Source organism: Spermophilus citellus (genome assembly GCF_964194105.1).
Source record: "Spermophilus citellus genome assembly, chromosome: 15".
In the NCBI taxonomy this organism is placed as follows: domain Eukaryota; kingdom Metazoa; phylum Chordata; class Mammalia; order Rodentia; family Sciuridae; genus Spermophilus; species Spermophilus citellus.
The window spans coordinates 66,763,968-66,788,763 of record NC_138195.1 but is presented as its reverse complement, the minus strand read 5'-3'; the positions used below and the strand labels follow the sequence as shown (position 1 = coordinate 66,788,763).

The following is a 24,796-nucleotide window of genomic DNA, read 5'->3' as shown; positions in this document are numbered from 1 at the left end:
TAGGAAGTTTAGAAGTAAGAAGGCATTTGGCTAAGATCCAGAAATTCTGAATCCTATTCTCAATCTGCTTGATCCCATTTGCAATACCTTCACCCTTGAGGTTTCTGGTAAAGACATGACTAGAGGAAAAGGCCAAGTACCTAAGCACACTGTTACGACATTCATTGCCTTTGTTACAAACTCCAAAGTGCTCTGTCAACTAGGCTGGTCCACACAGAAGACTTGCCAAACTGAAGGCCTACAAACAGTATCACTTGGCTATCTTTTGCTGTTCTTTCCTCTCCTAAGCCTAAGCCAAAGAACCTCAGCTAATGAGGAAGAATGGGTAGTCTAGCAATACATGAAGAAAAATTAAACCAGTAGAAATATTCAGCCCAGAAATCCATGTAGTTCTGAATACCATTAACTAATATAAAAAAATTAAAAATAAAAGTCCATTGACAAAAAATTTTTTTTTAAATGAGAAGCTGGTAAAACATTCCATTCTAGGCCAGAGAACAGAAAATGTAATAATGTTATTATTTATGGTAAAATTATAGATAGAGAAACCAGAATTCCTCATGTAATATAAAGCAGGTAAGCGACCAGTAACTGAAATCAAAGGGCAACTTGACAGCACCAAACATGAAATGTTAAAAGAAAGGGATGCCGAGTGCTGTGGCACACTCCTGTAATCTCAGAAACCTGAGAGGCTGAGGCAACATCACAAGTTCAACTCTGGGCAACTAGGCAACTCAGTGAGATCCCCCTCAAAAATAAAAAAGGCTCAGGAGGCTAAGGCAGGAGGACAGCAAGTTCAAAGTCGGCCTCAGCAACTTAGCAAGATCCCTCCTCAAAATAAAAAAATAAGAAAGGCTGGGAATGTGGCTCAGCAGTTACATTCCCCTGGGTTCAATCCCTGGTACCAAAAATAAACAAAACAAAAAACTTTTAAAAGACTGGGGGTATAACTAAGTACCAAAACAAAAAAAAAAAAAAAAAAAAAGAGGGAGTATGCATACAGCTTTGAAAAGCACAGAATTTTGAATTCCAATCCCAGGTCTAAAATTTTTTGGCTGAATAACCATTAATGAAATCTTTAACCCTGTTTCTCCACCTTTATAATAAGGTGTTCACATCAAAGGGCTCTTACATGGCGCACAGTAATTGCTTAGCATATGCTAGGGTTTTGGTTTTTTGGTGGAACTGGGGATCAAACCCAGGGCTTGGAGCATGTTGGATAAATACTTTGCCACTCAATTACATCTCCAGTCTTTTTTCATTTTACTTTGAGATAGTAAATGCCCAGGGTAACCTCCAACTTGCCAACTTTCTGCCTCAACATCCCAAGTAGCTGGGATGACAGTGTGTACCACCACCCCCAGCTATGCTAGCTCTTTAGAAACATTACTAGAGAACAAAAGCAAAGATGTGTCTTTACCATATTTAGATGTCTCATGTATTTCTTCAAATTTGAAAACCACTTGGGATATGAAGTTGGAAAGAGATGGTACCAAACAAAAAGAGATTCAATATTAAACAGTGTCTAGGATTTGTTTCAAAATAATGCAGTGGGGATGAACAAGAACAGCCACTGGTCGATGTAGCTGGGTGTTTATAGTACTATTCTTTCTACTTTCATGTTATGTCTGAACTTTTCCAAAACGAGATTCCTTTTAAATTCCTTTCCCTTTAATTGATATGATTAAGAAAAAGTTCTAGCATCCTTCCAGTTTTGATAAACAATAAATTTAAAATGTGGGAAAAAAAGGGGAAAAGAAAAATAGAAGAATCAGTGGGTAGAAATAAAGGTAAATACCTCAAAAACAATATGTACTAATTGGAAGAAGAGACAGTATCTAGGTCAAAGTTCACAAAATCCAGTGGCTAACAGGTGCCTTAATCCCATGCCTTAATCCCAGCAACTCCAGAGGCCAAGGAAGGAGCACAGCAAACTCAATGCCAGCCTCAGCAATTTAGACAGGTCGAAGCAACCTGGTAATAACCTGTCTAAAAAATAAAAATAAAAAAGGTTGGAGATATACCTCAGTGGTACAAAGTACTCTCAAGTATCCAAAAAAAAAAAAAAAACCCCACAAATTCCCATACATTAGGAAGAATTTTTTTTTAATGTGAAAAATAAAGTATCATCTAATTGCATGTTTAAACAAAGTCAACAATTCCTTCCTGTGGGCTAAGAATATAGCTCAGTGGTAGAGCACTCTCCTAGTATGCACAAAGCTCTAAATTCAATCCCCAGCAACACAAAAATAAATAAATAAAATAAAGCTTTTTTAATAAACCACTCATTTCAAATGTACCAGTGGAGCTGGTTACTTAAATCTAATATGAATTCTGCTGTCAAATGAAACCCATTTCTTTGTGGTAAAAATCACATTTTTACAAGTGAGATTTTACTAAATAAGATACAACCTTACACAGAATCTTTTTTTTTAATTTGTACATTATAATCACACAAATATTACTGATAGATTGACTGATTTTGCAGTATTGGGGACTGAACCCAGGGGTACTCTTAGTATTGTTTATATCCCTGACCCTTTTTATTTTAAGACACGGTCTTTATAAGTTGCCAAAAAGATCCTTTTAATATTAATTTCTCTTTCCCTTTCTATTGTAAATTTAGAAGAGGTAAAGGATACTTTTACTCTCTGCAAACCTCTAAAAAATTAACTACCAAAAAAAATGTATGTGATAATCATTTATTGATAATGATAAAATGATTCAGATTTTATCAAAAATAAGCTTATCATAAGGTTGTCTTGCTCTTACAATTTAAAAATGCATATTAGATAAAACTAGATCCTTCAATTATTCTGAGATATAATAATATCATTGCAATAAGGGCCTTAAAACAAATACCAGTTTTACACCTGTAGTTTCATCGGCTTACATGATAATGAATTCAGGAAAAAAAATGCTTAATTTATATATTAAAGTAATTCTTTAACAAAAAATAGATTTTAAAATGTAAAACTTGGGCTGGGATTGTGGCTCAGGGGTAGAGCACTCACCTAGCATTCGTGAGGCACTGGGTTCGATCCTCAGCACCACATAAATATAAAATAAAGACATTGTGTCCACCTATAACTAAAAAATATTTTAAAAAATGTAAAACGAAGTGAATATAAAAAGATAAAAATCATTACAAGCTGTCCATCATTACTGAATAACTTCCTTAACTTCCCCTTTATAATCCATTAAGCAAAGGATTTGTATTCTCAAACAGATTTTGCTACGTACTCCACCATAAAGCTTAATTTCATCCTTAAGACATCATTCTCAAACAGATTTTGCTACATACTTCACCATAAAGCTTAATTTCATCCTTAAGACATCATTACACCAGATACTCTATGAGAGATCAAACCTAACCAATTCAAAAATCAGAGAAACCAAAATAAAAACAAAATTCAAAACACCCCTTTGAAACAGTATAGGTTAGCAGAAAACAAAATCATACAGTTAATTTGCCATTAACTGCATGACTTGCCAGATTTCTGGATTAATGAAATGCAAATAAGGGCTTAGGGAGGTAACTCAGTTAGTATAGCACTTGCCTAGCATACACAAGGCCCTAGGTTCAATCCTCAAAACCACCTAAATAAATATGTAAGCAAAATATAAACTTAGTTTCTAAAAATACTGTTACAGTGTAGAATTTTCTCACTACTAGAATTCTTACTATTTGAACTCAGAAATGAAATAGATTCAAATGTTTGTGATACAGCAATGTAAAGGTATCCTTCTCCAAGCAAACCCTTGTTATTTACTATCCAAAACTCAGGCATAAAACAGATTTGAACAATGTGGTATACACTATATTATCTGTGATATTTAAACTCTATATCTGTGACATACAATGGTAGGAATTTAGATTTGGATAGAAAGATGTGTCTGTATTATTACGCAACTCTATCAAATAACTAATTAATAATACATAGAACAGATATTTAAACAATCCTTTCTTGAATAATTATGTTACTCTCATCACTCCATTACTATATCCATTATTCCCTTCACAAGATATACTGCAGTTTAGCTTTCATTACAGTCTATCTGCTTACATATTGATTTGTAATATTTTGCAAACTGGGGTATGAAGAGAAAAAATATTTGTAAAACAATATACTGATGAAGAGACTAGTATTCCGAAAACAAAGAATTCTTACCACTCAGTAATAAAAATATATAAATAAGCCAACTGAAAACCTGGCAAGAGATCTGAACAGACAACATTTCCCCAAAGATGATATACAAATGGCCAACAAATACAAACATGCTTAATATCACCAGTCATTAGGGAAATACAAGTCAAAATCACAATGAGATAGCACTTCATACTCATCTGCGTAGCTATAATAAGAAAGAAAAAGAGGGGTAATATAAAGTGTTAGGACATGCAGAAATTAGGACCCTCAGAAAATGCTGATAGGAATCTACAGTACTGCAACACTTTGGAAAATGATTTAGCAGTCCCTCAAAAAGTTAAAAACATGGCTAGGAATACAGCTAAGTGATTGAGCAGTTGCCCGGCATGTATGAGGCCCTAAATTTAATCCTAACACTGCCCAAAAAAAAAAAAAAAAAAAAAGCTAAAACATAAAATTACCATATGACACAGCAATATTATCCTAAGTATAAACACAGAGAACTAAAAATAAATGCCCACATAAAAACTTACACAGGTGTTCATAGAAGCATTATCATAATAGTCAATAGTGAAGAGTCTCCAAAAACTGGAAACAACCAATGTTCACTGACCAATGAATGGCTACACAAACAATAGTATGTCCATACAACACAGCATTATTTTGTCATAAAGGGAATAAAACTGCTGATAATTGTTACAATCTTGGATGAACCTTAAAAACAGTATGCTATGGGTAGGAAGTCAGACATTAAGGGCCATATAATGATTTTATTCACATAAAATACCAGACTAAGGCTGGGGACGTGGCTCAATGGGTGACCATGCACAGGGCACTGGGTTCCATTCTCAGCACCACATAAAAATAAAGATGTTGTGTCCACTGAAAACTAGAAAATACATATTAAAAGAAGTTCTCTCCCTCTCTCTCAAAAAAAAAAAAAAAAAAAAAAAATACCAGACTAGAAAAATCCACAGAAACAAAGTAGATTAGTGGCTATCAAGAGCTGGGTCATAAAAGTATTGGGAAATGACTGCCTTTAGGTAAGAAAAGTTCTGAATTAGTCATGATACATACACAACTTTGTCAATACAACTAAAAAATCACTGAATCACACACTTCAAAAAGGTGAATTTTACAGTATGTGAATTATATCCCAATTAAAATAAGAAAAAATTCAAGATATAGACATCTTATAATGGAATTATCCCCAAAGCAATATGCAAATGCATGGAATAGTAAAAATAATTTTTAAATATCTGCAGATAGATTAAAAGATACCGTGTACAGTAGTGATATTAAGTTTTTAACTTGAAACCACAAAAAGTAGTTTTTCCCATCTCAAGATCCCACACAGCAGATGGATAGACATTAAAAAAAGGTAAGAATCAAAAGACAGATTCAGAGGTACATCAAAATACATCAAACCCATTTGCTGAGCTTTCAGAGCCAGTTTGCAAGCCAAGCAAGAAAACCAATCTCATTATTTAATATATACCTTTATCTGCCGTACTATTCAGCAGATACTTTTTGACTGTTTCCAAATAATCAATTCAACCTATAAGGATGAAAATCTGCCAAGACTAAGGATATTCAAAGAATGAATATGCCATTGATTTTAAGCAATTCTAAAAGAATAAATGCAACAGTACCTAGGGAATAACCTCCAAATGAGCTTACTTCAAATATAGTACTATTGTGGATAATTTTGTCCCTGTCAAGATGGCTTCAAAACAACCTGTTCATTGTAGAATTCCACAATGGAATTATAAAAGAAAGCAATGTGATAGAAACTGCAAGTTGCCTAACAAAGTCTCCCCTTTTTAACCTGCATTTGAAAAATTTATAACCTAACTTTACAAACTTGTAGCATCTCCATGCCCTGTGCACTCATTGCTATTCTTTTCCACTTTTGCTCATGCTACTTCTCATGAATGGAATTCTTTTAACATATTCATCAAAAGTAAGCAAAAATTTGTCACCTTCCTCAAGAAGCCTGCCTTCATCATCTCAAGAGATTTCTCTCATTTCTCAATATGCCAGCGCTTGCCTGTACTATCATATAGCACATTTTTGCTTTGTACAATAACTGAATACATTACATTTCCTTTAAGGCCTATAAGTTCCTGAAAGTTAGTGCAATTTCCCCAATATCTTTGCCCACAATGCCTGGTAAAAGATGGATGCTTAACAAATACTTAAATGAACTAAGCACTTATAAAACTGCCTTTCATTCCTAAAAACATTAATTCAAGTAGCTAAATATTAGGCAGGTGCTCAGAAGTGGCAAGTTTCCAAAGACGGCAAATAACCAATTTTCACTTCATAAGAAATTTCCGGCCATACTGTGTAGCCCCATTAAGGCTAAAAACTGGCATTCAAATGTTTCCTAGAATTGCCCCAGTTATAAATTTGAGGGAATCAGAATAATTTGAAATACCTTTATATAAGTCAAAAAGACTGACCCTGTTATTGTTTTCTTAGCCAATCTAAAGCTAAACTAAAATCACAACTTTCCCCACACTGGGAAAAGCTTGAGAATAAGGGTGAGGAGCAGCCAAGCAATAGGTTCAGAGAAAGCCTAGATCTTCCTAGAATCTTGTAGGTAATATTAAGTCCCATAGGATTCCTCAATAATCACCTCATAACCAAATACCCATCTTGATCATAATCACTGTGTGAACCCACTTAGCATTTCTAATAAAAAATGCTCAAAAAGTATTGGAGTATTTCTGATTTCCTGAATAAGGATGCTCAACCAGTAAAATCTATTCAAACATTCAAAAATCTGAAAAACTCTGAAATCTGAAACACTTCTGACCCCAAGCACTTCAGATAAGGGATACTCATATTCAACCTGCACTAATTCCAGTTCAACTAAACAATCTGGAATCAGCAACTAATCCTCCACCACCAACATTGACTTGTCTTCCCCACATACCCCAAAAAGAAGTAGAAAGGAAAATTAGATTTTGGAAATGATTAAGAATTCCTTTTTAGCTGGGAGCAGCGGCACACTCCTGTAATTCTAGAAACTCAGGAAGGCTGAGGTAGGAGGATTGCAAGTTCAAAGCCAGCCTCAGCAACTCAGTGAGGCCCTACACAATTTAGCAAGACCCTATCTCAAAAAAAAAAAAAAAAAAAAAAAAAAAAAAGAGGGGACTGGTGATGTGGCTCAGTGGTTAAGTGCATCTGGATTCAATCCAGAGTACATCCCCCAAAAAATTCATTTTTAATCCAAAGAGTGCTATAAATTAACTCATTTAGGAAATAAAAAATCCCAAAGTATTTAAAATAACCAGCCAAGACAATCAGAAGATTAACTATTTCAGATCTGATCCCATTAAAATAAAAAAGGAATCATTACATTTGATAGTAAACAGAACAGTTGCCTTTTGGACTACAAAAGGATCATCACTGCCACCCCTTTTAAATATAAACTTAATACAACTAATTTACTTAGAATGCTCCTCTCAAAAAACTAAATTTCATATAATAGGAGAAAATGTGCGGTGAAATTGATTTTAGTATCAATATATGTTTAAGACTAAAATACCACTCTGCACTCTGGACTCCAAAACGTCCTCAACTCTACCTGGAAAGTGGAAATTTGGGAGTTAAAAGTATACTTTAAGAAAACTGATCACCAGATTGAATCTAATTTTGCTATTCAATTGCGATATTTACAGAGGGATTTTATAAGTCATCAAACAAAACAAAACACTATCAAGCAGTAGTAACTGACCACTAATGCTAACAATGACATACTTTTTTAAAAAGTGGAGGGACAGGGTGCCTGAGGCAGAAGGATTTAAAGCAAACAGAATTAGAATAAAATAAACAACTCATTATAACCATCTATACTAAAGCAACAATAAGAAATCTTTAGGATTACAGTGTTCAAATTTCATAAACTTTTAAAAAACTAAAAGACCCTATTACACAAAACCACTTACAAAAGTGAAACTCTACAAAACTAAATGTTCTTCAAAATAATTTTTAACATCTTATACTAATCCACAACGTGGAAAATGCACCAATTTTGTGTTTCTCAAAAATCTATATACTTCTTATATGATGGTGACAAACGACACATAAATCATAAGTGCGTAAACCAATTTAACATTTCAGCAAATACATATGACAGGTTTGAAAGAATTAAACAACCAGAGACAGCACAGTAAAACTGAGAACTGATAGCCAAAAGGCTGTGTATTTCCTGGAGGGCAGAGATAGGCTTGAATTGGCAGGAGGGGAATTTTTAACATATGTTCACAAGACAAATCATACCAAAAAAAAGCTGTTCATGCCTTTCTTATTTACATAGGCATGAATTTTAAAATGTACTTTTAACCTTTGGACAACCAAAGTGATATCAGATACCTTACAGCATTGTTGCCTATATGAATTTTGATGTTACAGACTAAATCATTAACAAAATTCACATTATACATTTCCATAAAGAAACACTGCAGAAATGTAAAGTCTTATATTCTCTAAGTAAAGGATACCTTATTTTTCACTTGTTTAAAGTTTCAGTTTTGCTTTTTAATCTATTATAGAAAAACATCCCTTGTGGGACATTGTAAAGGGCAGACCCTCCTGTCAAGCCAGAAGGCTCAAACACAAAGACTGAGCTAACCAAGTGCTGTAATTCTTCCAAACTGAGCCTCTCCACACCCCCTCCACCCTTCCCCCCAACAGATATGTCTATTAAATCAGTGTCTGTTCTCCCCCTCACACAACAAAGAGAACTTCTCACCGCATGAAATTGCCGCTGAATGGACACCAGAAAGCAGGATTTGCATAATTCCTTCCAACGAAACCCCGTCGGGAAGGAGGGTAAGAGGGGCCCAAGCGAATGGACAGAATCGCCCAGATTCTGTTGGGGAAGAACTGGTTCCCAAGAATACTCTTCACAGGGTGGGGGTGCTGAAATTCTGGGCCTCCCCGAGGGCTGGGCGTGGGGGGCAGAGGACGAAAAGAGGGCATTTCCCCACACATCAGCAGCACCGCGGCAAAGACGAGGAAATAACAATGCTGAGGACAGGAGAGTCAGACACAAGGATGGACTGGGGCTAGGGGCGGCGGGCGGAGCGGAGACACCACACGGGCCACTTACTTTTTGGAGGGGGGTTAAATATATGAGTTAAGCCCTTATGGTCCCGCCGGCCGCCGCACAGAGGGAAACGGGACCTTGGAAGAGAAAAACAGACAAAACACACAGTGTGAGAGGCGCAGCTCGGCCGCCCGGCCCCTCCCGGGGCGCCCCCGTCCACATTCCCTCCGGCCCGCGGGAAAAAGCCACCCGGGGGGCGTCAAGGACCGGGAGGCTGGGGGTAGGGGCGGACTAGGCATTCCGCGAGGCGGCGGCTCCGGCCAGTCCCGACGGGACAGAAGCGACCCCCGCCCGGCTCCTCGGGCGGACTCGGTCCCACCCCCTCCTCCCCGCCGCGCACACGCCAAACACAAATACGCACACACCGACCCGTGCGTCCAGGACTAACTCCCCGGCCGCCGCCGCCGCCGCCCGCGGAGGAAGTGCAGCCGCTGCCCCCCGCGGCCATGACACCCCACTTGGCTTGGTCAGGCGGACCCCGGGCCTGTGACAGCTCCGGCTCCCTCCGCCCCCATCTCCACCTCACGCCTCGCACACGCCGAACGCCGGGCGCCCGCCCGCCGCCCGCCGCGCGTGCCCGCGGGAACGGGGGCGCGCCACCACGCGTGGGGGAGGGGTGCGGGCAGGAGAAAGGGGGCGGGGGCCGAGTACCCGGAGACCCCCCCGCCTTCAGCCACCCCCGTGCAGGGGCGAGGCGGGGGGCGCAGACTCCACAATAAACCGGCAGCGGTGCCGGGCGGGGAGGCGGAGGGGCGCGCGCGCCGAGAACCCGCCCCGGGAGGCGCGCGAGGGGAGGGGCCGGCGCGCGCCCGGGCCGAGGAGGAGAGCCCGCCTGGAGGTCGCGCGCGCTCGCACTCCGGGGGGTGGGGGAGGGGGCGCCCGAGCCCAAGAGGGCGGGCGGGCCGGAGCAGCGCCGCCTCTGCCCCGGCTCCCTCCCTCGCCCGGGGCTGCCAGTAGCGGGGAGACTCGAGGGCCGGAAGCGGCCGGAGGAGGGTCTCACCTACACAGTGAATAAGCTTGTGGCGCCACGAGTCCAGTTCTTGCCGAAAGCCGCGTCTCTCAACGGAGCATTGCTGCCGCCTACACACCCTCGCCATCTTCTGCCGCCAGCCCGGCCCTGCCTCCGCCGCGGCCCCGCGCACGCCCAGCCGCGTCGCCCGGGGCCGCGCACGCACCCGCGGCCTGGGCGTCGCGCCTCCCGCCGGGGGCGGTGCGGGGGCAGTGAGGGCCTCACCTTCCCGTGGCCCCAGGGCGGCCTGCGCCCGCGCGCCGGCCCTGCCGCGTCCCCACCCGCCCGGCTGCGTATTGCAGTCCGCCACTGCGTCCGCCGCAGCCTCCGGCCGCCTGGAAAGCCTCCTTCCCAGAGCCAGAATTCGGCCCCGCGCCGCCCTCGCTGTGTCCCCCAAGGCCACGGCTGCTCCTTCCTTCCCTGGGGCTTTTTGTTTTTAAACCTGCCCCATTTATCACTTCCAACCTGCCTATCGCCCGACACCAACTGTTGCAAGTTCCATACAACTGCTTCTCTGAACTTCTCGGTCGAAACTCCTTCTCCCAGGAGCCTGTTTAAGCTGTAGAAATAGGAATAAATGCCCGGATGCCAGTGGAGGCATTCAGTCCTAAGGTTTTCAAAGGCTAACTAGGTACATGATATTATATTATTCAAAGACTTAGCCAATATTCGTGAATACAGTAAAAACTGGAAATCAAACTTATTTTTAAGTTAAAAAACCCAAGAGGTTCCTACTAGCAGGACTGATCCTATGTAAAATTCTCAAGAAAGTGTAGAAAACTGCTGAAGTAAAGATGAATCTCAAAAGTAGACTCCAATGTACCTATAGCAGACTTTTAGAAAATGTCCTAATTTCTGATTTCATAAAAAGACTCAGAAATATTTTCGATCAGGAAGAATTTCCAGGTGCCTTCTGAAATAAGCAAATCACCCTGCACAGGACACTATCTGTTCTATTTAAACATAATGTTTGTCTTAATTACTCATTTGAGAGAAGAAAAATAGGAGAACTAACGGGAAAAGAAAACAAAAAAAACACATATATATATATACCAACAGCCCTAGTATCTTAGGACTCAGACCTCTTCCCCAACTTTACACTCCTGCTTTTAGATATTTGAATTTGAAGACGTAATTACTGTGGAGGATATACCAAAGTCGTTAGATACTTGATATTAAGGATCCCACTGATGTATTGATTTACGTCTTTTCTAAGATGGTGGTTTTGATTCTCTGAACCAGGCATTTGAGGAACGGTTTCTCTATCCATAATATATGGATAAGGTGGGCCGATGTTGAGTAGAAGGGGTTTGAGCTGTATGAATAGAGGGCGCCTTTGTCCCCCTCCCCCATCTCAAAAACAACGATCTTTGACCAATTCTCTAAAGTCCACAATGTTTCATGGGTTTTAAGACTATTGCTAAATGGACAAGCTATTAAGTCAGGAAGTTTCTGTGTACTTAATGTTATCATCAGTGATGAGAGGACAAAAAGAACATGATATAAAAGATTGCTATGAATAACCATCTTTTACTTGTGATGGCAGGGCATCTTGTATCACCAACCTGAAACTTCCTATCTTCACCGGTAGGTGGTGGGTTTGAGTCTTTTGTAGCTTTCAAGCAAGTTTCTGCCGTAGTTGGAGGAAGTATGTTTCAGAAAGTTTTAAGTAAATAAACAACGTGGAACTGTTTAAAGAGAATTACTGATGAATGTATACCTTCCACTCAACCCAACTAATTTTCTTAAAAACAATCAAACCAAGGGTAATAATTCATAATCTCAAATGTAACAAATTCAGAGAATTCTAAAGTCTTCAAAGATCAATTCTATATTGGAGTATGATGCCCCCATTGGAGGCATGGAATTGGAAGCCCTGACAATTAAGGTGACTTGACCAAGGTTAAATAGTTGCTAGATACAGAGAGGGCAACAAAAGTCAGGAGAGAAGTTCTGATGCCCAACTTAATGCTATTACCACTATTCTACTTTGAATCTCAGTTTCTGCTTTATTAATTTTAAGTTGGGAACCAACATGCAGTTATCTCCTCACAAATGCTTATTTGGAAGACAGGATGGCAGGTGGCAATAATAATAACTATCATTTATTGAGTAGCTACCATATGTTTAGCATTGCAGCATTATTTCATTCTATCTAAATAGCAGTGCTATGAAGTAGGTAATGTTTTACCACATTTTCCAGTAAAAGGATTCAAGACTCAAAGGAGGCATTAAAGACATCTGTCTGGGGTTGGGTTGGGGTGGGAAGTAGATCAGCAGTAGAGTGCTTGCCTAGCACATGTGACGCACTGGGTTTGATCATCAGCACTGTATAAAAATAAATAAATAAAATAAAGGTATTTTCACCCTAAGATACCATCTCACTCCAGTAAGATTGGCAGCCATTATGAAGTCAAACAACAACAAGTGCTGGCGAGGATGTGGGGAAAAGGGTACACTTATACATTGCTGGTGGGACTGCAAATTGGTGCGGCCAATGTGGAAAGCAGTATGGAGATTCCTGGGAAAGCTGGGAATGGAACCACCATTTGACCCAGCTATTCCCCTTCTCGGTCTATTCCCTAAAGACCTAAAAAGAGCATACTACAGGGACACTGCTACATCAATGTTCATAGCAGCGCAATTCACAATAGCAAGACTGTGGAACCAACCTAGATGCCCTTCAATAGACAAATGGATAAAAAAAAAAATGTGGCATTTATACACAATGGAGTATTACTCTGCATTAAAAAATGACAAAATCATAGCATTTGCAGGGAAATGGATGGCATTAGAGCAGATTATGCTAAGTGAAGCTAGCCAATCCCTAAAAAACAAATGCCAAATGTCTTCTTTGATATAAGGAGGGTAACTAAGAGCAGGGAGGAAGAGCATGAGAAGAAGATTAACATTAAACAGGGATGAGAGGTGGGAGGGAAAGGGAGAGAGATGGGAAATTGCATGGAAATGGAAGGAGACCCTCAGGGTTATACAAAATTACATACAAGAGGAAGTAAGGGGTAAGGGGAAAAAAACAAGGGGGAGAAATGAATTACAGTAGATGGGGTAGAGAGAGAAGAGGGGAGGGGAGGGGAAGGGAGGGGGATAGCAGAGGATAGGAAAGGCAGCAGAATACAACAGACACTAGTATGGTAATATGTAAATCAGTGGATGTGTAACCGATGTGATTCTGCAATCTGTATACGGGGTAAAAATGGGAGTTCATAACCCACTTGAATCAAAGTGTGAAATATGATATATCAAGAACTGTGTAATGTTTTGAACAACCAACAATAAAAATTTAAAAAATAAATAAATAAAAATAAAGGTATTTTGTCCATCTACAACTAAAAAAAAAAAAAAAAAAGACATCTTGCCGGGCATGGTGATGCACACCTGTAATCCCAGTGGCTTGGGAGGCTGAGACAGGAGGATCATGAGTTCAAAGCCAGCCTCAGCAAAAGTGAGGTGCTAAGCAACTCAGTGAGACCCTGTCTCTAAATAAAATACAAAATTGGGCTGGGGATGTGGATCAGTGGTTGAGTGCCCCTGGTACCAAAAAAATAAATAAAAATAAAGACATCTGTCCAAGGTCATATAGCTACCAAAAGGCAGGACCAGAATTCTAAAAGATCTCTGACTGCAACTCTCTAATTGTCTTGCTAGTAAGTAGAAGAAGGACTCTACAAGTTATATGATTCATTGAATTCCTTAGGAAATGATCCATAAATGGTTGAGCAGTTGAACAAACATTCTAAATTTTTATCAAATGTCAGGTGGTGTCTAGGCATTGAGAGTACCCAGATAGATAGTAAGACATGATTTCTGATCTCTATTTGTTTTGGCTTCCCTGGAAGAGGGCCTGGTCAGTAAACTCTTTATTATTCTTGGAAGGGTCAAGCAATAAAACACAGCAGTAAAGAAAATAGGATCTGAAGACAGAGCTTGATTGGAATCCTGGCTGTATCTGTTCATGGCTGTGTGGCCTTGACAAATTAACTTTTCTGGTCATCAATTTTCTCAAGTGGAAAAGAGGATAATAAAAGTCTACAAGATGGAGTTTGTGCAAAGGCGAAATGAAACAATCCATGTAGAGTCACTGACATATTGTTAGCATGAAAAGAGCATCAGGTCCCATGATTAGGCCTTGCTAAGCTCCTATGTGCTTTTCCAGTCTGCAGGACGACAGCAATCAAGGTGCTTGTGCAGTTTGGACTCAGTCTGTGAGAATATAAAGGAATGACAGCAGTGACCTGAGCCATGTTCTGTAGTTCTCACACTGGGCTCCAGGTGATAAGAAGGAATGGAACATAGAAAAATAATATCTCAGAGACATAAAGTAGGTTCTTGAGAGGGAGAGACAGAGAGAATTTTAATATTTATTTTTTAGTTTTCGGCGGACACAACATCTTTGTTGGTATGTGGTGCTGAGGATTGAACCCGGGCCGCACGCATGCCAGGCGAGCGCGCTACCGCTTGAGCCACATCCCCAGCCCCAAAAGTAGATTCTTTCATTCCATGGAAATGTCATGTAGTAGGGCAATGGCCAACAATAGATGGGAGAATGAAATAGATTGAAGTCTTCTAAGAAGAAAACACATCTCAGAAGTTTTTTTTTTTAAAGTAGTCAATTTCTAATAAATTCCAATAAGTAACAGATACTTTTGAAAAATTCGTGGATTGTGTCATTTATTCCTGACAATAACTCCATCAATTATCCCCATTTTATAACAAAACACAGAGAGGTGATATAATTTGTCCAAGGTCACACAGATTGTGGGAGATTGCATTCATATTCAGGTAATGAAGGTATAGAGCCATCACAGTTCTTTGTCTCCAGTGCTGGTAGGGGAAGTGAGACATAAAATGAGAAAAAGAGGGAAGCCATGTCAGTTGGTGGTTTGGCCTTTTTAGGGAACTACTCATGTAGGGTCTCTTTTTGCTTAGTAAAAGCACAGTTCCTCTCAGTCTGTCTGGATGCCACTGCCTAAAAGATGTCATGGCTTTGGGCTGGGGTTGTAGCTCACAGGTAAAGCCCTTGCCTAGCCTGTGTGAGGCACTGGGTTCAATTCTCAGCACTGCATATAAATAAATAAATAAAGGTCCACCAACAACTAAAAAAAAAAAAAAACTTATTTTTACAGTTTTATTGGAATATATTTCATAAACCATAATATTCACCCATTTGTTCACTTCAGTGATTTTTAGTATACTCACAGTTGTGCAATCATCACCACAATCACCTGTAGAGAATTTTCTTCACTCCAAAAAGAAACCCCATATCTCTTTTCAGCCACTCACCCTTCCCTAGCTACAAATAACTCACTACCTTCTATCTCTTATGAATTTTTTATTCTGAATATTTCAATTAAATGGAATCAAATAATATGCTGTCTTTTATAATAAGCAACTTTCACTTTGCATAATGTTTTCAAGATTCATCTTGTTGTAGAACATGTCAGTGTTTACTTTTTATTGCCAAATAATATTTCAATGTATGAACATATGACATTTCATTTATACATTTGAGTTGATGGCTATTAGTTACCATGAATAATGCTGCTGTGAATATTTATGTACAAATTTTTATGTAGACTTGTTTTTGTATTTATTTTGAAAATGAATATTAATGTTTCATATATATCTTTAAATAATTTCAAATAACAGAAAATTTACAAGAACTCTCATGTCTCCTTCACTCAGATTCTCTAGTTTTGAGTATTTTATATCTGCTTTCTCTCTCCCTATCTGTGTCTATATGGTTTTGTTGTTCTAATCTCAAATTCTTTTAAACAATCTGATAGAAAGCTACAGACTGTATGCCCCATCACCCTAAATATTCAGCATATATGCCAACAAAACAGACACCTTCCTGAATAACCATTATACAACCCTCCAAATGCAGAAATCAGCATTGATACAGCATTAACATTTCACTCAACTATGTCCCAACTAATACTAAATCCTCTCCAGTGAATTTTGTTACAGTGAATTTTGTTGTCATGTATTTCCAGTTCTCCTTCAAACTGGAAAAGTTTCAGGGATGGAGACACAGCTCAGAGGTAAAGAACTTGTCTAGCACATGGTTCAATTCCTACGACTGCCAAAACAAAAGAACAAACAAACAAAACTGGAACTGGAAAAGTTCCTTGGTCTTTCACGACTTCAATAGTTTTTAAACAGTTTAGGTCTTTCATTCTACAGAATGATCTTCAACTGGATCCATTAAGTTTGCTTATGACTAGACTTAGCCATACATTTTGGCAGGAAAACCACAGAAAAGAGGCTGGGTTCTTGTCAGGAGGTGCATGGTGTCAATTTTTGGCACCACTGTGATGAGAATTCTGCTAATCTGATCAAGTGGTTTTCTCACCATAAGAATCACCATTTTTTCTTTTGTACTCTTGTGTACACACATACATATCTACATACATCTTTGAACATTAAAAACTGTGAGTTCACACTGACACATTGAATTCCAACCCAGCACTTCCAGATATTTGCAAACTTTTCTCACTCCATATTTTTAAATCCACTTCTGACACTGAGAAACCAAGCTTTCAAATATAAACATATATTTATATTTACTTCAATATACTTATTAGCTTGATCCCCATATATGTAGCAATCTCCTAGCCTCACATAGCCCACTCCTATAGCTCCTTCCTCAATGTGTCATCTATTTGGTCACCATCCAAATGTCATTTTTTGGGCACACTACTCCTTAGTGGATGATAATTCTGCTCACACTGAATGATAATGCATTCTGTGCCATTCCAACCAAAATTCCAAAAAGAACTCAACAAACCTAAAATTTTGAAGAAAAGAAAATGTCTATGAAGAATTGTGTCAATTTTTTTAAAAGAAGAGCAAAGACAGGTATATTAGACACAGAAATGTGCAGCAAAGATCCTCTTTCAAGGAAGAACTTGCCACCTACCTGCAGGGAATGGGGCCAATACATGCCACCAGCGATCAGCTGCTTCAATATCAGCCTCAGCTGCTGAGAAAGCTCTTGCCCAAGGAAGTCCTTCTAGAGCTTTCAGGATGTGGTGACTGAGAATGGGTATGGCCATTGAGTCTAATGCAGAATACTCTAATGGTTAATACCTGCTCTAAAATGCTTCACTATGTTGACTAAGTCTTTGTCAACCTGCATCTTAGTCCAGCTACTTTCTCTGCCCAAATCTGCTTCCAACTTTCTCTTTCATGTCCCTAAGAACACTTTTGTATCCTGTGATGGTTAATTTTATGTGTCCACTTGACTGTGTAATGGGATGCCCAGATATTTGGTTAAACCTCATATCAAAGAGTCTTTCTGAAAGTGATTAGCATTTGAATGGTAACTGGGTAAAGTACATGTCTTTCCCAATGTGGGTGGGCATCATGCAATCTATTGAGGGCTTGAATAAAACAAAAATGTGGAGGAAAGTTAAATTCATTGTCTTCCTGACCTCTTAAGCTGGAAAATTGATCCCCTGCCCTCAGCACTCTTGGTTCTCAGGCTTTTCAGACTCAAACTGTAATGTACACCATTGGCTCAGGCCTTCCAGCCACACCACTGGCTTTTCTTGGGGCTCCAGCTTGCAGATGCCAGATTGTGTGTCTTTTCACCTTCCATAATCACATGAGCCAATTCCTTATAATAAATCTCATTCTGGATCTTTATAGCCTATTGGTTCTGTTTCTCAGGAGAACCTGCCTAATACGCATCCCAAAGTCCAACCCCAACTTCTGCTTCCAGACAAGGAGGAATTCATTCTACTGGATGTTATGATATAAAGCCATAGCAATAAAGTTATCATGGTACTAACATAGGAAGAGGGAGATATGGAAAATAATATCTCTGTTATTGTGGGAACATTGTAAACTAGACCATATATATGTATAAAAGAATTTTATTGCATTAAAGTTAATGGTCTATAGAGGACATTATAGATTCAATTTAACAGATGCTTGAGAGGAAGGGAGAAAATATTTTCAACATCTAACCAGCAAGGAATTAATAGCTAAAATATGCAAGCAAATATTTCAAATCAAGAAAAATATGGGCAACCCAACAAGAAAATGGAAAAGATCATAATCAGGAAATATAAGAATGAGAAAATTATATGGCCCACAGTGTATGAAGAAATGCTTAGTTTCACTAGAAATCAAAGAAAACAAAATAAAATTACAAAATGAATCCAAGTTAGCAAGGTCACTTAGAAGCAAAAATCCTTATGTGAGAATATAAATGGTGCTGCTACCATGGGAACAATTATCTGTACAGGTCTCTGTAGCTTCCATGATCCAGAGTCTTAGATCCAGAGACAAGACTATAAATGACAGTAGTCTCTTAGGGCTATGATCCCAGGAAACCTCAATAGGGAGTGAGGAAGTGAGATGAGGAAGAGAAAGAAGTCAATTAGGGGTGAATTATTAAGCAAATTACTCATGTGGGCACTAGAGGTTATCTCTCTAGGTAACTATAGGACAGTGTAGAATATGTGCCTCAGATGAACTCACTAAAGGCTGAGGGAGCTGGGGTATTTATAGAGATCCCCTTAGTCATTGGGTAAGAGCTGCTCTGAGTCCAAGGAAAGGATTAATTTCCCAGCACTTGTGCAAGTCTTGTTCATAGACAGAACAGTTCCAGAGATGCAGATGCTCATAGATGGAAACCTTGGGCAGCTTTACAGCAAAATGGTGAGGTCCAAGGGCCTGAGTTGCTACATGTGTTACACCAGTAATCCCACTTCATGTATATAATCCCAGTGGCATACTGGTCCATAAGAGGATGTTAGTCAGGTATGAAGGTGCCAATTATAGCTGTGTTTGTACTGGTTGGGACCAAAGGCAACCTAGGTTGGGCAGAAGCTGCTATATTCACCGAATCCTGTTTTCTTCTCTTGGCACACTGGTAGACTACAGGAGTTACATGGAGATCTATGACCAAATTCTGGCCAATGGAGTGCCAGTATGAGTAAGGTATGCCATTCCATGCCTGGTCCCAAACAAACAAACATTTCACACAATTCTTTTTGGTGTCTTTTTTCCATTCACTAGTCAAGGTAGAGGGGAACAGGCCTGGAAGATGGTAAAGCCATACAATAAAAGAATAAAAGTCTACATGAAGAAAAATCCCTTCCCCAATTCTCTACCATTCTACCTTGGACTGTCACCTGAGCATGAAACAAATTTCCATTGTTTTCAGCCACTGAAACGTAAGGTTTTTTTAATCCACCCTGACTACTAAGCTAAGGAAATGAATAATTTAAAATGTGGCATATTATGGTTTAGGTATTAGGTATCCCCCCAAAAGTTCAAATGTGAGAAAATATAAGAAAGTTTAGAGGTGAAATGATTGAGTCATGAGAGGTTTAACCTAATCAGTGCATTAATCCCCTTATGGGGAGTAACCAGATGTTAACATAGGCAAGTGGGGTGTGTCTGGAGGAGGTGGGTCACTAGGGCTTGCCTTTGGAGTTTATATGTCCCTGGTGAGATAACTCTTTCTCTGCTTCCTCATGTGATGTCCTGAGCTGATTTCCTCCTCCATGCCCTTCTTCATGATGTTCTGCCTCACCTAGGGCCCCGAAGAATGGAGCCAGCCATCTGTGGAATGAGACCTCTGAAACCGTGAGCCCCAAAATAAACTTTTCCTCCTCTAAAAATTGTCAGGTCTTTTGGTCACAGAGTGGAAAATCTGCCTAAAACATGTGGAAGTGTCTTACAGAATATACTATGTAACACTTAGAAGAAATGAACTAAATGTACATATGTGAATGTGAATAATTTTTTAAAAAAAATTTTGAGTAGAAACATTAAAAAAAGAACTCTGTTTTGTAGTATAAATATATCCAAGGACATGTATTAAGCACACTGGCCTGGTAGTCTATGTTTGGAGGAGGGGTTAGAGAAGAAAAGTGGTGACGAGAAGAAAAAGGAGAGGGGGTTAAAATAAGAAAGAAAACAGGAAAAAAAGATCCCTTTTATACAGCAATAATAATAGTATGTCATGAATTGAGTAATACAATTAATTATATGTCTGAGTTTTTGTTGTTGTTATTGTTGTTTTGTTGTTGGTGGTGGTGTTACTTTTGTACTGGGAATTGAACCCCAGAGGTGCTTTATCACTGAGCCAGTGGGGCTATTCCTGCAGCCCACTGAGCCTTTACCACTAAGTTGCATATTGCCTTGTTAAGTTGCTGAGACTGGCCTCAGACTTGCCATTCTCCTGCCTCTGCCTCCCAAGTCACTGGAATTACAGGAATGCACCACTGCACCCGACTCTACCTGAGATTTTTAAAAACATACTATATTCAGCTAGTAATAACAAATCTTTTCATTCAGACTCCTCTCATTACTTCACAAGTAATATGATAAATCATCTCTATTTGCTTAAAAATAAGTATTTCCCTTCTTCTGTTCCCATAATGCCTCTGTTCTATCACAAAGCACTCCAAACAAGAGGCAGGAATATATTCACAATTTATGAGGTACTTCTTATTCTCCACTCATAAAGTTTCACTAATCTGTGTTGGGTTTTGTCCTTAGAGTCTAATTCCCACATATGGCTTTGGGAACTTATGACTCCTCAAATGTGGAGAAACAAAAACCAGAGAATACAAACAGTCTGGAGCCAGCTCAAATCGTTGGGCAGTGAGACTCATAGGTGAAGATAAGAAAACAAAGTGCAGCTGGAGAGCCAGGAGGTAGGAGGTCACACAAGAATAGGACAGTTACTCTCTCTGGTTCCGTGTCTATCTGGTTCCTGAAAGGGCCACAGAAATGGCAATGAGGCAAGGTCAACAACGAGGCAAGGTCAACAACAGGCAAAGTAAAGCACTCCTAATCTAGATCCTCAGGGCCGGGCATCTAGAGGGATGTCCTCCTTGTACACAAATTCTGCTGTCCCTTGTAGGAGTGGGAAGCAGCCTTGAAAGGGTGGAGTTGCTCTGGATATGGATCTAACTATCCTTTACTCCACTCCTCCAATAAAATTCACTGTATGCACAATTTATTCAAAAATCTCCTTCTGACATGTGATACCTCACCTCTGGTAGTCTTGAGCTTTTGTTAAAATTGTGTACCTAGCTCATCAAATTTCATTTCTTTGTTCTTTCAAAGTAGAATAGAGGCTATTAAAGTCAGATGTGTCCAGACTGGCATGGTTCCTTTCCATAGCTGAAGCCATACCAAGAGAAGAGACTTTTGATGGATTGCAAAGTGTGAGAAATAATTCTGGAAGGCATACTCTGCAACTCAGTTGCATAACTTTTCTTTCTGTCTCCCAGCTTCCTACTCATCCTCCATCACACTCCTACGTTAACCCACAGGTTCGCCACCTTAGCTCTTCTTTCACCTTATGGGCTTGAACCCCAGGTTTCATACTTTCTTGACCTCTCTGAACTTCAGTTTGCTCATCAGAAAAATGGGGCAAATAATAGTACCTACCTCACAGGGTTGTCGTGAGGATTAAATGAGATACTCCATGTATGCGCCTATCTGACACACAAGGCCAGGTAGTGTTGATATTGTTATTTCAGTAATTTCTTCATGTCAGATTGATTTCTCCCACACAAAGATACTAAAACTGTTCCTAAAAACTGTACCAGTGTGACTATTATATCACCTATTGACTTGATTGGGTCTTATGGTAAAAATCTTAATATTTTATCTGAGTATAAAACATAGCCAGGCACAGTGGTGCACGCCTGTAATCCCAGAAGCTTGGGAAGCTGAGACAGGAAGATTGCAAGTTCAAAGTCAGCCTCAGCATCTTAGGGAGGCCCTAAGCAACTCAGCAAGATCCTGTCTCTAACTGAAATGTAAAAAAGGGTTGGGGATGCAGCTCAGTGGTTAAGTGCTCCTGGGTAAATAAATAAAATAAAATACATATACCCTCTTCCTTAGAACTGTCACTTCTAAGAATTTAACAAGGACATAAAGGTAAATGTACAAAGAAAATTTTAAGTGGAAAAAATGAAAGCAAATAAGCCACCATGTGTGCTCATTCAATAAAATACTAATTAGCTGCTAAAAAGAATGAAATAGATCAGTATATAGATGCCAATACTGATCTATAATATATTTTTAATTTTTTCAGTTGTAGATGCACACAACACTTTTATTCTATTATTTATTTATTTTTTAATGTGGTGCTGAGAATGGAACCCAGTGCCTCACATGTGCTAGCCAAGCACTCTACCACAGAACTACAACCCCAGCCGGACAATACATTTTTAAATGGCAAAAGAAAGCCATTTATGCATAGTAGGACTGGAGGTGTAACTCCATAGTAGAATGCTTGCCTAGTATGCATGAGGTGTTGGGTTTAATCCCCAGCATTGCCAAATTTAAAAAAAAAAAAAAGTTAAAGGAAAAGTACACATAGTATAACATGATTTGATTAAAAAATTTAAACACACACACACACACACACACACACAGTTATGTTATGTTCTAAACATTTGTGCTCCTCCAAAATTCATTGTGGTAGTATTAACAGGTAGGGCTTTTAGGAGGTAATTAAATCAGGAGGGCTCTGTCCTCATGAATGGGGCCAGTATTTCTTCTATAAAAGAGGTTAAAGAGATGGCACACATCTGGAATCTCAGGTACTTGGAAGACTGAGACAGGAGAATTGCAAGTTTACGGCCAACCTGGGCGACTTAGCCAGACCCTGTCTTAAAAATGAAATAAAAAAGGCTGGGGATATGGCTCAGTGATAAAGTGCCTGTAGGTTCAATTCCCAGTTCCAAGGAAATAAAAGAAAGAAATGACAGTGCCTGACCTTTTGAAGAGGTGTTTCACTGAAGAATCACAAATAAAGAAAATATTAATAAAAATTTACTTTTGGGAAAAAATATAGATTGGTTAACAGAATTACTAAATATATTCTAATGCTTTATCATCTTTGAAGAATAATGTATTGCTGGGTGTGGTGGTGCATGTCTGTAATTCCAGTGGCTCGGTAGGCTAAGGCAGGAAGATTGCAAGTTTGAGGACAGTGTGGGAAATTTAGCAAGACTCTGTCTCCAAATTTAAAAAAATAAAAAGGGCCAGGGATGTGACTCAGTGGGTTCAATCCCTGGTGCCTAATAATAATATAATAACATGATTGTATAAATCATGTAGAGTATCAAAGACTTGGTGGTTAAGCATTTGTTAAATGCCAATAGCAATGAGTTTAATTTGTATAGACTAAAGGGAAGTTCAAAGCTATCTTTTAGCTTCTGAGCCACATTAGCATTTCTATAGTGGAAAAAAAATGAAAACCAAAGTATTGGCATCTCTCAAGTTTAAATTCTTCCACCTACCTGCTATGTGACCTTGAATAAAGTATTTTAAATCTGTGTACATTATTTTTCCTGTCTCTAAAACAAGATTTGAAAAATAGTACATACCTTGTAGAATTGTTTTAAGTATTAAATGAAATAAGGCAGGTAAAAAAGTGCTCAGCTCATGATTTGAGTTAAATAATAGCTCTTATCGTTCTGCGAATTCGTATCAGTTACTCTGATTTTTTCCTGATAGATACTTATATGTCTATATTTTCTCCTTTCAAGGAACCTAATGAAGATTGCCCACAATTGTGAAACTTCCTGAGGTCAAAGTTGACAGATCATTGCATAAGGAAGGAGCAGATGTGAATTCTATGCCCAGCTCTCTCTTCTCTGCCCCGCCCCCCCAAGTTGCTCTAAATCTCTGATGGACTCTGCACCTTGCCTGTTCACACCTGGGAAAATCAGATGGGGATCTGCTACCCAGACAATTGGGTAGCTGGCACATAGCAGGCCCTGAATATACCATCTTTTAAAAAATTAAACAAAAGCAATTTAAAGCTGTTGCTCAGTGAGGAGGAGTTGATTTTGTAAGACGGGGAGATTATCAGAAATTTTGAAACATGCATTTTGCTAAAGCTCTGTGAGGACATTTTAAGTACTTTCTGCAATTTCTACCATACTTTCTTACTTAAAATAAACATTTCTATAAGGACTTCTTTTGGTTTAGACACTTCCATTTTGCTTAACTCAGATGCATTTTATAACTTTTCAGGCAGAAAAATTATAATGGAAATTTTCCATGGAAACAGCTTTTGATTGCTTCCTAGCTATAAATAACTCCTTCCTATATTCCTTTAAAAATTATTCCTTTTGGTCACCTAACATAGACTATAGCAAGCTGTTTATCATTTTTTTTCTGAAAACTAGAAAAAAATCACATGTTCAGGTAAATAGAGATCTGGATAAATTATGATTCTGAAGACTTATGGAAAAGACACTTGTTCACTTCTTTGAAAAACTAAAAGATCTACTCCACTTTTCTATTTTTTTTTTGAAGCCGATTATGAACATTTGTATTTTCCCAACAAAGCTAACCATTTCCACACAATGCAAAAATGTATGGATGTAGAAGAGTAACGTCAGTGAGAATGGCCTTAGAGGTAGCCCCTCCACGGACATATCAAGAAATCAAGCAGAAACATTTATAACTAATCTTGTCTGAATTCTGAAAAATAGTCAAAGATTT

General features: G+C 39.0%; 1 protein-coding gene and 1 long non-coding RNA gene across 19 annotated transcripts in view; one reads left to right on the top strand and one right to left on the bottom strand.

The window, feature by feature from the left end:
- The window catches only part of LCOR (ligand dependent nuclear receptor corepressor), a 180,466-nt gene extending 169,376 nt beyond the window's left edge, over positions 1 to 11,090 (bottom strand). For 4 of the 18 annotated variants that reach the window (XM_081267061.1, XM_081267047.1, XM_081267058.1 and 1 more), the window contains exons 1-2: positions 9,636 to 10,254; positions 9,274 to 9,347 (exon numbers count right to left, since the gene is read on the bottom strand). In XM_081267061.1, the coding sequence (XP_081123187.1) occupies positions 9,274 to 9,347; positions 9,636 to 9,718 (157 nt within the window). In that variant the 5' untranslated portion in view covers positions 9,719 to 10,254. The other 14 variants (XM_081267066.1, XM_081267065.1, XM_081267056.1 and 11 more) reach the window with 8 other exon arrangements.
- On the top strand, positions 8,877 to 24,264 carry LOC308633860. The gene is made up of 3 exons (XR_014018889.1): positions 8,877 to 8,993; positions 19,852 to 19,900; positions 23,833 to 24,264. It is a non-coding gene; the product is annotated as an uncharacterized lncRNA (long non-coding RNA).
- Positions 24,265 to 24,796: the final 532 nt, after the last annotated feature.